The sequence below is a fragment of the Schistocerca americana genome, chromosome 2 (assembly GCF_021461395.2).
Source record: "Schistocerca americana isolate TAMUIC-IGC-003095 chromosome 2, iqSchAmer2.1, whole genome shotgun sequence".
Taxonomy (NCBI): Eukaryota; Metazoa; Arthropoda; class Insecta; order Orthoptera; family Acrididae; genus Schistocerca; species Schistocerca americana.
This window is the reverse complement of record NC_060120.1, coordinates 491,131,130-491,143,431: the sequence shown is the minus strand read 5'-3', so window position 1 is coordinate 491,143,431 and position 12,302 is coordinate 491,131,130. Positions and strand designations below refer to the sequence as shown.

Genomic DNA, 12,302 nt, shown 5'->3' with positions numbered 1-12,302 from the left:
TCCAGTATAGCATTATTAATGTGCTGCTTGACTGAGGCACGTCGATTAAATATCTGGGAGTAGCGTTACTGGAATGGGATGAGCCTGTTGGGATTGTAGTAGAGAAAGCGAATGGCAACTTCAGTTTACTGGAAGAATTTTAGAAAACTGGTTCATCTATAAGGGAGACAGCATAAAGGACGCTAGTTGCGACGCATTGTTGAGCTGTGTTCGAGTGTTTAGGATCCGCACCAGGTCGGATTGGAGGAAGACATCAAAGTAGTTCAGAGGCTGACTACTAGATTTGTTGTCCACGACACCCTTACACCACCATTAACACTGGCAATGGTACATACAGAAGTACTCAGTTGTTGAATAAGATCTTGAATGTGGACTTTGCAAGGCAGCTATCTGAACACCTAGTAATTTGAACTGACCAGACTCACAGACCATATACTCATTCTCTACAATCAAAAAGTCAGTTTTAGTTAGCATGTGCGCTAAAAATAATAAAAATTGAGTCGTATTGCGATTTAGCGTCAATTTATTTTCTACAAGCCGTGAACTTATATCGTGACTTGCAATTTTTGATACATTCCCTACGTTGCACTCAACATACTACACAATCATACAAATACCATCAACAAACAGCAATATTTTAGAATCACCTGTCACATTAGAAGGCATGTCATTTTATGTCTCCAAGACAAAAAAGGCACACCACAAAAGAATAATCCAAATGGGACGGAAATCGGTAGATGTGATGTACATGTACAGACAAACGAATGAGTACAATTTCACAAAAATTGGAGGTTTTATTCAACAGAAAAAAACTTCACAAGTTGAGCAAGTCAATAATGCTTTGGTCCGCCTCTGGCCCTTGTTCAGACATTTCTTCGGTTTGTCATTGACCGATAAGAGTTGTTGGATGTCCTGCTGAGGGACATCGTGTCAAAATTCCGTCCAATTGGCGCTTTAGATCATCAAAATTCCGAGATAGTTATAGAGCACTGCCCATAATGCTTCCAAACGTTCTCAACTGTGGAGAGATCTGGCGAGCGTGCTGGCTGAGGTAGGGGTTGGTAAGCACGAAGACAAGCTGTAGAGACTCTTGCCGTGTGCGTGCCGGCATTATCTTCCTGAAATGTAAGCCCCGGATGGCCTACCGCGAATGGCAACAAATCGGGGCATAGAATATCGTCGATGAAGCTCTGTGCTGTAAGGGTGCCTGGGACGAAAACCTGTGGGGTCCTGCCATGAAAAGAAATGGCACCACACATCATCACTGCTGGTTATCGAGCGGTATAGCTGGTGACTGTCACGTTGGTGTTCCAACGCTGTCCAGGGCGTCTCCTGACACGTCTTCGGCCAGAAATCTCATTGACTGGAGTAGAATTGTCTTCAGTGATGAGTCCCGCTTGGAACTGAGCCCCGATGACCAGGGAAGACGTGTATGGAGACGCCCCAGAGGATGGTGGAATACCAGTATGACTGTTGCCCGGCATACAGCCCAACATCCAGCAGTGACGGTCTGGGGTACCATTCCTTTTCATAGCAAGAGCCCTTTGGCTGACATTAGCGCCACCCTTACAGCACATACGTACGTCGACGATATTCTGTGTAGCATTAGAGTAGCACCTGAAACCAACACGGAAGTCAGACTACATTGCTTACTTTCGTTCACTTATGACATACGTGGTTATATTCTGGTGTAACCCTTCTCACTTACAAAAGTTCAGAAACGGACAGTTCGAGCAATATGTGGTGGAAGTTTGCGAATCTCTTGTCCATTTTTGTTCAGTGGCCTGGGAATTCTGACATTGGCCTCACAGTATTCATTTTCTTTAATGTCGTTTGTTGTTAACAATATGAGCTTATTCCCATGAATTAGCAGCTTTCACTCATTTAATACTAGGTAGAAATCGAATCCGCATTTGGATCGCGCCTCGTGGACTCTTGTCCAGTGATTTGGATCGCGCCTCGTGGACTCTTGTGCAGTGAGGCGAGCAGTATTCTGCTGCATCCATTTTCAGCAAGCTTTCACAAGAATTCAAAAAAAATCTTAGAAGTAACCCTCCCACTTTGCAGACTAAACTGAAGAATTTCCTCAAGGCTCACTCCTTCGCTCTGTCGGGGAGTTCCCCGAAAAAAAAAAATAGCTACTTCCTGTGATAAGGTGTTGATTGTGCTAATATATTCTCACAGCTTGTCATGTGCACAGGATTGGTGTGCATTTTATTTTATGTATTATTACTTTTCCGACGTTAATTTCATATAGGCTACAGACTCGTCCATGACGACGGAGATTTGCTCCACAATTTGGTCAACATCTACATCTGTATACACACACCTGAAGCCACCGTATGGTGCAGGGCGGAGGATGCTCTGTACCACTGCCAGCCGTAGTGGTCGAGCGGTTCTAGGCGCTTCAGTCTGGAACCGCGCGACCGCTACTGTCGCAGGTTCGAATCCTGCCTCGGGCATGGATGTATGTGATGTCCTTAGGTTAGTTAGGTTTAAGTAGTTCTAAGTTCTAGGGGACTGATGACCTCAGATGTTAAGTCCCATAGTACTCAGAGCCATTTGAACCCTGTACCACTACTAGTAATTTCCTTTCCTTTTCTATTTGAAAATAGATCGAGTGAAAAACGACTGTCTATATGCCGCCGTAACGAGCCCCAATCTCTCTAATTATCTTCGTGGTCCTTACGAGAAATGTACATTTGCGGCAATAGAATGGTTTTCAGTCAGCCTCAAATGCTGGATCCCTAAATTTTCTCAATAGTGCCTCGCGAAAAGAACATTGCCTTCCCTCCAATCATTCCCATCTGTGTTCCCGATGCATCTCCGTAATACTTGTGTGTTGTTCGAACAGCACATACGTACATCGACGATACTTCGTGACCCGTTTCGTTGCCCTTCATGGCTAGTCATCCTGGGCTTACATTTCAGCAAGATAATACCCGCCCGCATACGGCGTCTATAAGGAGCGTGAACAGCATCAGATATTGAGGGATCATTGTAAGGGACACGGAGATGACGGTTATTCGTGTGAGAGAGCGTTATCAGCACTTGATAAGAGTTTGAAAAGGAGCGTCATTGTGGATCCCAGTTTGGCTGGGAGGTCGAATCGTGCAGTATCCAGGTTTGTGAGGCATTCGGATGTGACAGTGGCCTGATGTTGGACTGCGTGGTAGCGTGAGGGCAGGCATACTCGTCGTCACATTTCCAGTCGACCATGTGTGAACACACAAGGGAAGATCGCCGCATTGTGCATCAAGCATATCGTAACCCCTTCATATCTGCACATACCATCTGAGACCAAGTAATGGACTCTTTGCAACAATCTGTTTCATCGGAGATTAGCAGCAGCCGGACTGGGGAATTACTGTCCGAGGCATAGGCTGTCGTTAACACCGCAACGAAAACGGCTGCATTTCGAGCGGTGCAGCGAATGGGATGCATAGGTGCTGACGAATGGCGTCGCATTGAGTTCAGCGATGAATCGTGATTGTACACTATACTGGATGACAATGACTGACGAGTATGGCGGTAACCTAGCATGAGGTCCCATTCTTTCAGTGATTTGGGGAGTTAGCCGTGTTATTCTTGACATCATGGTGTGAGTAGCCATCGGGTATGACTTGAGGTCATGGCTCGTAGTGAGTAGCGGAGCTCCTGACGTCACAGCGGTACGTCACAGATATCCTGCGTCCTCACGCGTTACGAATCACGTGATAATCTTGTAGTGCCATTTTTCAACAGGACAACACTCGATCACATGTGGCACGTGTCTCTATGAATTGTATGCGCAATGCTGAAGTACTCCCGTGGCCGGCAAGAGCCCCAGATATGTCCTTGATAGGACGTGAATGGACCTGTTCGAACGTCAGCTTTGCCCCAATCCCAGTATCCAGGATATCAAGAACCAGTTATAGCTGTTGGGGGCCAGCTTGGGGAGTGTGTGGATCCAGGTCAGAATAGCTGCGATGGCAAACTGATAAGTGGGCTCATACTGCCAAGTTCTTTATAAATTTGGCTTGATTTTGTAATCGAGGAAATATCAAACCGTCAAGTCTCATTTCGTTTCTTTCTCCCCTTCTGAGTGCTTCAGTTTCTTTTGTCACGACGTATGTATATATATATATATATATATATATATATATATCAGAGTACCATTTACATAATATGGTATTTCATCGAATGTACACCAGACAAACAGATTCATTTTAAAGCAAATAAAAAATAACCTTTGTTGCAGGTGACCCTACGACATTCGGCAACCTTCGGCCGGCACCAGAAGTGGTGAAGGCGCTACACGATAGCATCGACTCCGGCAGCTACCACGGTTACGGCCCTTCTGTCGGTTAGTATCGCCACTGCTGTTTCCCTCTAATGTACCACAGTTCACCCATTAACTGGTCTGCATGGGACCTTTTACCTTAACAACCAAGTAGTGGCCGTTGTAGAGGCACAAAGGCAGGGGCGGTTTGTGACGGTAACGATACGTATAACTTTACTCGATGGCCAAAAAAATTTTGACCCGAAGAGTGTTTATAATTCTAGTACGAAATATGTTACCCTACTTACATTTAGTTAACATGCTGCTCTCATACGCAACTGTGTCTACCCTTGTGTCTTTGTTGGTTTGATTAAGTTGATACAAAACATAGAAAACACTTTTCGAGCCAATTCTATTTTGGCCATCTTGAAGTTCAACTGTTATTATCTGCCACTAAACCCTCAACTTTCGTTTACTGTAGACACGAAGGAAGACAACGTACACGATATTTTTCTTTTATTATAAGTAGAATGGACAAAATGACATCTAAAAGAGGAAGATTGGACTGTAGAACTGTCAAGGGCTCTGTTGTTTGCGTATCACGGACAATGTATTCAAAATATTTGCTATCATCCTTGGCTACAAATTCGATGAAACAAAGTGATTGCTGGTTCTTATTACATCTAGAAATAAGTTATAGCCTTTGTGACTGGAATAGTAGGTGTGAAGAATATGGAAACCGCAAAAATGTGTTTGAAACAACGAAACCCACCTGCCCGCCTATAAAGTACCTACTATAAAGTCTGACGCTCACTGTCCAACGGATGCTGTGTGGCACTAATAGAAATATTCTTATACGCAGGTCATCTGGAGGCACGCGAAGCAGTGGCGAGGTATTCTTCGACAGAGAAAGTGCACGTTGAGGCCAAGGTAACCAGAACAGCATAGCTCATTTGAATGCAACACCGACTTCAAAAACAAAAGCTTCGCTTTGATGTTATGGAAAGTTCATCTTGTCCATAACTGGAAAAGCTTCCAAGGCAATGGATGTAACCACAGTTGTTAACGGAAGTATGTCCGGATGTCATGGCGTATCGCTAGGTAGCTGTGAACGAGTGGTGTCGGGCGTCATAATGGTTGTCTCACGGTGGTGGTTGCGCTGGTGGCGGTGGTTGTGGTGTGCAGACAGTGGTGACAGTAATGCAGTTTAAATATTAGTTAGGATACTAACCTTTTCTGGCATACAGTTAAATGTAACTTGAGGTGTCCAATCAAATCAATGTGCTTGATGAGTAAGTCTGAGACTACCAACTGCTGCCTGTTGCAAGGAATTTTTTGTGGCCATTGAGTGAAATTTCCCTGTGACAGTTTTCTGTGTGTGAGAGAAATGTCCAAAGGTGTCGTTGCTTGTTTTCCAAGTTGAGCTCTAGATTCTCTCATTCCTAGTACGATTAATCGATTTACGTATTACCGACAAGTAAAGGGATGTCTCAGTCAAAAGGACCATATTTGATGAATACTATAATGTTCAATCCGACAATAATCTTGATGATTGTTTTACACTCGTTTATGGTTTTACTTTCCGTTAAACGAGCAGTGGTAAGAGTAGAGTATTTGACGTCTATCAGCTGTGGCATCTCTCTCTCTCTCTCTCTCTCTCTCTCTCTCTCTCTCTCTCTCTCTCTCTCTTCTGTCTTTCTCTTTTCAGGAAGGAGAATTAGAGTTTAACGACTTTTTCATATCAGCCTCGGGAGAGAGTACCAACACAGTTGAACAAAATGGGGAAGGAAATCGATCATGACATTTTCCAGAACACAACCTCTATATTTGCCTTATGAAAGTGAGGGAAACGAAAGAAAGCTTAAAATTTGCTGGTCTGGTAAGTTAAAGCCCAACAGAAGCACGTCTAACATTGTACTGCTATCTAAACCTAACATATAATAATTAAGCTCTGTTGTTTGTGTTGTTATGGACGAGTATGGAATGCAACGGGTAGGAAGAGTAATGTCACAGCCCAATACTTGGGCTTCTTCTCCAGATTGACACCGAAGGGACAGCAAAGCATAACGTCTCCATCCGACTGACAAATCATCATTAACATTGCCAGATGCCATCACTTCACAAGACTCATCGAAAAGGTTTCAGATTTAACTCAAGAGAGTTGAGCATAGTCTAAGAATTGTAACTACCTTTCCTCTCCATTCTGCCCAAATTCCGGGGAGGAAGATTTCTCCAGTCACCAGGATTCAAACTCTAAGAGAACGGAAGCACTTCATCGTAATCCAGTACTGTGGTTTTATGTGACACTTCTTTTATGTGAAACACCGTGGAAAGACTGACGATTCTTTTAATGACGTATCCATTAGAGGCAGGCTGTATAGAAGTCTTAGAAATCAGACATTGAACGGGCTAACAACTAATGCAAAAATTGAGCAAAATAATTTTATGCTTGTGAGAAAAAATAACCTGCTCTTTTTGTACCGTAATGGACCAAGAGATAGCTTGCGGTATAAGGAAGTGAATCAACCCTTAATAGAATCGACCAGACCGTTGGTTTAGTACGGTATAGGCGCGCTTTTCGTTACTGGCATTTCGAACATCCGCCTGGCCAAGTATCAGGCTGCCTCCCCACTTCCATATACTTATGCAGTTGAATTATGAAAGACACAGGGTACAAAATACCTGATTCGCAGTACTTTCGTTCCTTCCAGTCTTAGGTTAAGGTGACGTAGCGATTTGAAACACTTTTAAGCACGAAAACGTATTACATATGCTACGTCCAGTACGAGCGGATGGCTATCATTTATGGACCCGAAAATGTGAGAATCTCCACCAACAAAGAGGAGAAGAGAGACTGTTTTTCAAAACATTAACTGACAAAAGGTAATAAAGCTACAAACTCACTCTATATTTCAAAACAATAGGGCACTGGCAGGAAGCTCTCCCTTAAGAAAGTTGACAAAACGATTGTCAGACTTTAACGTCTTATAGATGTGGAAAGTCATTTGAGAGCCCTACAGGAAAGTATCGTCGCTGCATGAATGAAATTCTGAACAACGTAAATAATAATTCCACTTAGTGTGCTGAACAGCGTTAAATGTGTGTAATTAGAACTCGCCGGAGCAGAAAGAACCCGATAGTATCCGATTACAACGTTGGTAGCAAAGTTCGCAAACACGTCACATCATTAAATATTTTGGGGTAGTACTGAGGAGCTACATGAAATGAGACAAACACGTAAATTCAGAATAGGAAAGGGAAATGGAGTAGTCAGATCTGTTGGAAGAGCACTGAGAAAGTAGATAACCACATCAGTAAATTCAACCACTACTACTACTAATACTACTACTATCGACGTGACAGTTGCCAGTAACAAAAGATTCCACTGTCGTTATAAAATATAGTAATCTAAATTATATTCCGAATGTATTCTACGTCTGATACCTGTGTGGCGATGCAACTGTTTAGCTGCATGATTAGGAAACCATTACATTTTATTTTAAATCCTTAACACTGTTGTGCTATTCTCCATCCTTCTTCTCTGCCTAAGTTTAACCTATACGTTTCGGGCAAGAGAACTCAGAACATCGTTAAGACTGTATGTTAATCTATTTGGGAATAACCGTTTGTGTGATTGATACTAAATGTGTGCAAGACTTGAGCTTGGTAACTGACTCTAGGTTCGGGATATTCGAGGTGCTAACTCTGTTCAAAGTTGACGCAAGTCGGATGGTGACAGGATAGCAAAATTTTCCAAACGTTGTGTTGTAGGTAGAGGCACGAATGTAGCAGGGAGAAGGGTAGCACAGGTTTTCTAAATTTGTGTTTTCTGAAGCATACACTATGAAATACATATACACAAAGACATATACAGGGTGAGTCACCTAACATTACCGCTGGATATATTTCGTAAACCGCATCAAATACTGACGAATCGATTCCACAGACCGAACGTGAGCAGAGGGGCTAGTGTAACTGGTTAATACAAACCATAAAAAAATGCACGGAAGTTTGTTTTTTAACACAAACCTACGTGTTTTATAAATGGAACCCCGTTAGTTTTGTTAGCACATGCGAACATATAAACAAATACGCAATCAGTGCCGTTTGTTGCATTGTAAAATGTTAGTTACATCCGGAGATATTGTAACCTAAAGTTGACGCTTGAGTACCACTCCTTCGCTGTTCGATCGTGTGTATCGGAGAGCACCGAATTACGTAGGGATCCAAAGGGAACGGTGATGGACCTTAGGTACAGAAGAGACTGGAACAGCACATTACGTCCACATGCTAACACTTTTTTATTGGTCTTTTTCACTGAGGCACATGTACATTGCCATGAGGGGCGAGATACACGTACACACGTGGTTTCCGTTTTCAATTACGGAGTGGAATAGAGTGTGTCCCGACATGTCAGGCCAATAGATGTTCAATGTGGTGGCCATCATTTGCTGCCCAAAATTGCAATCTCTGGCGTAATGAATGTCGTACACGCCGCAGTACATTTGGTGTAATGTCGCCGCAGGCTGCCACAATACGTTGTTTCATATTCTCTGGGGCTGTAGGCGCGTCATGGTACACATTTTCCTTTAACGTACCCCACAGAAGCAAGTCCAAAGGTGTAAGATCAGGAGAACGGGCTGGCCAATTTATGCGTCCTCCACGTCCTATGAAACGCCCGTCGAACAGCCTGTCAAGGATCAGCCTAGTGTTAATTGCGGAATGTGCAGGTGCACCACCATGCTGATACCACATACGTCGACGTGTTTCCAGTGGGACACACTCTATTCCACTTGGTAACTGAAAACGGAAACCACGCGTGTACGCTTACCTCACCCCTACGAAGGGATCCTCAGGCTTGGCGACGCTTTGAACAGAAAGATGTCGACACATGCGAAAAGAAGGGTACAGCTCAAAAGTTCATGTGAACTGTAAAACGGTTTAATGATGTCACATTGGCACCAAATTTTACCACAATTCTGTCCAACGTCAGCTTGGTCGTGTCACACGATGGAGATGTCTTCACATCCCCTCATATTCACCTACCCAAGGGAAAGGGTGGTTTAACTGACGCTCTTTATGACGCCCCTATGCCTTTTCGTGACGATTCAGAGCGACGATGTGTCTCCTCGGCCACTTGTAAGAAAAGCGAATGGTTTCAATGCTAGGCATCGCGGTTCTGACCTCCATCGCAGAGGCGTCAAACAGAGGGGTCAAAAGTTGCTAAGAGGGGCTGTGAAGAACTTCTTTTGGTATGACATGTCCACGGTTGCGTTGGCCAGAATTGTGGTAAAATTTGGCGCCAATGCGACATCATTAACCCCTTCCGAGCTGTGACCTTTTTTTGTGTATATGTCGACACCTAGTTGTTTTTAAACGTCGCCGAGCCCGAGGGTGACAGAAAGCGCCACTCTTTTGCCCCATTACAGGGGAAGGTTGTAAGCACCTTTGAGCCAAATTTCAAACTTATACGTCGGAGTGGGAGACAGTTACAAGGTATCGAAGAGGTGATCTTTGCGCAGCGTACAACACACAGGTAAATTTTTGTGTGTATCTTCACGTAGTGCACTTAAATTACTCCCGACGTCAACTTTAAACTGGAAGATATATACACTACTTGGCCATTAAAATTGCTACTACCAAGAAGAAATGCAGATGATTAACGGGTATTCATTGGACAAATATATTATACTAGAACTGACATGTGATTACATTTTCACGCAATTTGGGTGCATAGATCCTGAGAAATCAGTACCCAGAACAACCACCTCTGGCCATAATAACGGCCTTCATACGCCTGGGCTTTGAGTCAAACAGAGCTTGGATGGCGTGTACAGGTACAGCTGCCCATGCAGTTTCAACGCGATACCACAGTTCATCAAGAGTAGTGACTGTCGTATTGTGACGAGCCAGTTGCTCGGCCACCATTGGCCAGACGTTTTCAATTAGTGAGAGATCTGGAGAATGTGCTGGCCAGGGCAGCAGTCGAACATTTTCTGTATCCAGAAAGGCCCGTACAGGACCTGCAACATGCGGTCGTGCATTATCCTGCTGAAATGTAGAGTTTCGTAGGGATCGAATGAAGGGTATAGCCATGGGTCGCAATAGATCTGAAATGTAACGTCCACTGTTCAAAGTGCCGTCAATGCGAACAAGAGGTGACCGAGACGTGTAACCAGTGGCACCCCATACAATCACGCCGGTTGATACGCCAGTATGGCGATGACGAATACACGCTTCCAATGTACGTTCACCGCGATGTCGCCAAACACGGATGTACCCATCACGGTGCTGTAAACAGAACCTCGATTCATCCGAAAAAATGACGTTTTGCCATTCGTGCACCCAGGTTCGTCGTTGAGTACACCATCGCGGGCTCTTCTGTCTGTGATGCAGCGTCAAGGGTAACCGCAGCCATGATGTCCGAGCTGATAGTCCATGCTGCTGCGAACGTCGTCGAACTGTTCGTGCAGATGGTTGTTGTCTTGCAAACGTCCCCATCTGTTGACTCTGGGATCGAGCCGTGGCTGCACGATCCGTTACAGCCATGCGGATAAGATGCCTGTCATCTCGACTGCTAGTGATACGAGGCCGTTGGGATCCAGCGCGGCGTTCCGTATTACCTTCCTGAGCCCACCGATTCCATATTCTGCTAACAGTCATTGGATCTCGACCAACTCTAGTAGCAGTGCCGCGGTACGATAAACCGCAATCGCAATAGGCTACAATCCGACCTTTATCAAAGTCAGAAACGTGATGGTACGCATTTCTCCTCCTTACATGAGGCATGACAACAACGTTTCACCAGGCAACTCCGGTCAACTGCTGCTTGTGTATAAGAAATCGGTTGGAAACTTTCCTCATGTCATCACATTGTAGGTGTCGCTACCGGCGCCAACCTTGTGTGAATGCTCTGAAAAGCTAATCATTTGAATAACCCAGCATCTTCTTCCTGTAGCACGTCATCTTCGTGGTGTAGCAATTTCAATGGCCGGTAGTATACTTACTACTCTCTTCACTTCCATATCGTCAGCCTTAAAACACGTAACCATGTCTTTATCAACTACTTGGCAGAAAATTTACGGGTATGGAACGGCTTTAACAAGAGGAGAATGTAAGTTTTATTATTCATTCACAGTATATTTCACATTTGCTTAGCAGCCCTTTCAAACTGCATGATGAATTCAATGACATATTGTTGAAATAATCAGTTTGCACTCTTCACAGGCGTCAACATATCACTTGCACTGACACAGTTCACCTGGCGAGGAGTACCGGTTAGCGGATATGCTTGCCAGTGCCTGTTAGCTGCTACTAACACTGTAACATTTTCGGTAATAAATCGCAGAAGTCACAGCAATAGCATTGTAACGTTGATAGAGTGCGGAGGGATATAAATTGTGAATTTGTGAACTGTGATTTTAAACTGTGAGAAATCGTGCCTAAAAGCAGTTACGCAAAAGTAGCGTTCACAGAAATCACTAATATTGGAACGTCACAGTTTAGCCCACCTCTAAATACTCTGCTAGCTATTAAAACTGCAACATCAGGAAGGACAGCAAATAACGAAATTATATGAGGGCGTGCTGAAAAGTAATGCCTCCGAATTTTTTATGTGAAAACTCTTAAAGCTTTTTAAATAAAACAAACGTTATTAACATTCTACACATATATTCTTCTTGTCTACACATGGCCGGCCGAAGTGGCCGCGCGGTTCTGGCGCTGCAGTCTGGAACCGCGAGACCGCTACGGTCGCAGGTTCGAATCCTGCCTCGGGCATGGATATGTGTGATGTCCGTAGGTTAGTTAGGTTTAACTAGTTCTAAGTTCTAGGGGACTAATGACCTCAGCAGTTGAGTCCCATAGTGCTCAGAGCCATTTGAACCATTTGTCTACACATACCGAAGAGAAAAAAATGCAACACCAAGAAGGAGTTGTGCGACACAAATGAAATCTGGACGGCATGTTTCTACATCTGAAAAATGATGTCTGTTAAATTTCGCGCCAGTCGCATAAGAGTAATGCTAAGTAGCGTCATTAA

The 12,302-nt window shown here is 44.0% G+C and overlaps 1 protein-coding gene across 1 annotated transcript in view; it reads left to right on the top strand.

Annotated features, from left to right (window-relative positions):
• Positions 1-12,302, top strand: part of LOC124596637 (tyrosine aminotransferase) — a 189,236-nt gene that overhangs the window by 90,148 nt on the left and 86,786 nt on the right. The window contains exons 2-3 of the mRNA XM_047135865.1: positions 4,241-4,345; positions 5,124-5,191. Coding sequence (XP_046991821.1) covers positions 4,241-4,345; positions 5,124-5,191 — 173 coding nt within the window. The remainder of the gene's footprint in view (positions 1-4,240; positions 4,346-5,123; positions 5,192-12,302) is intronic.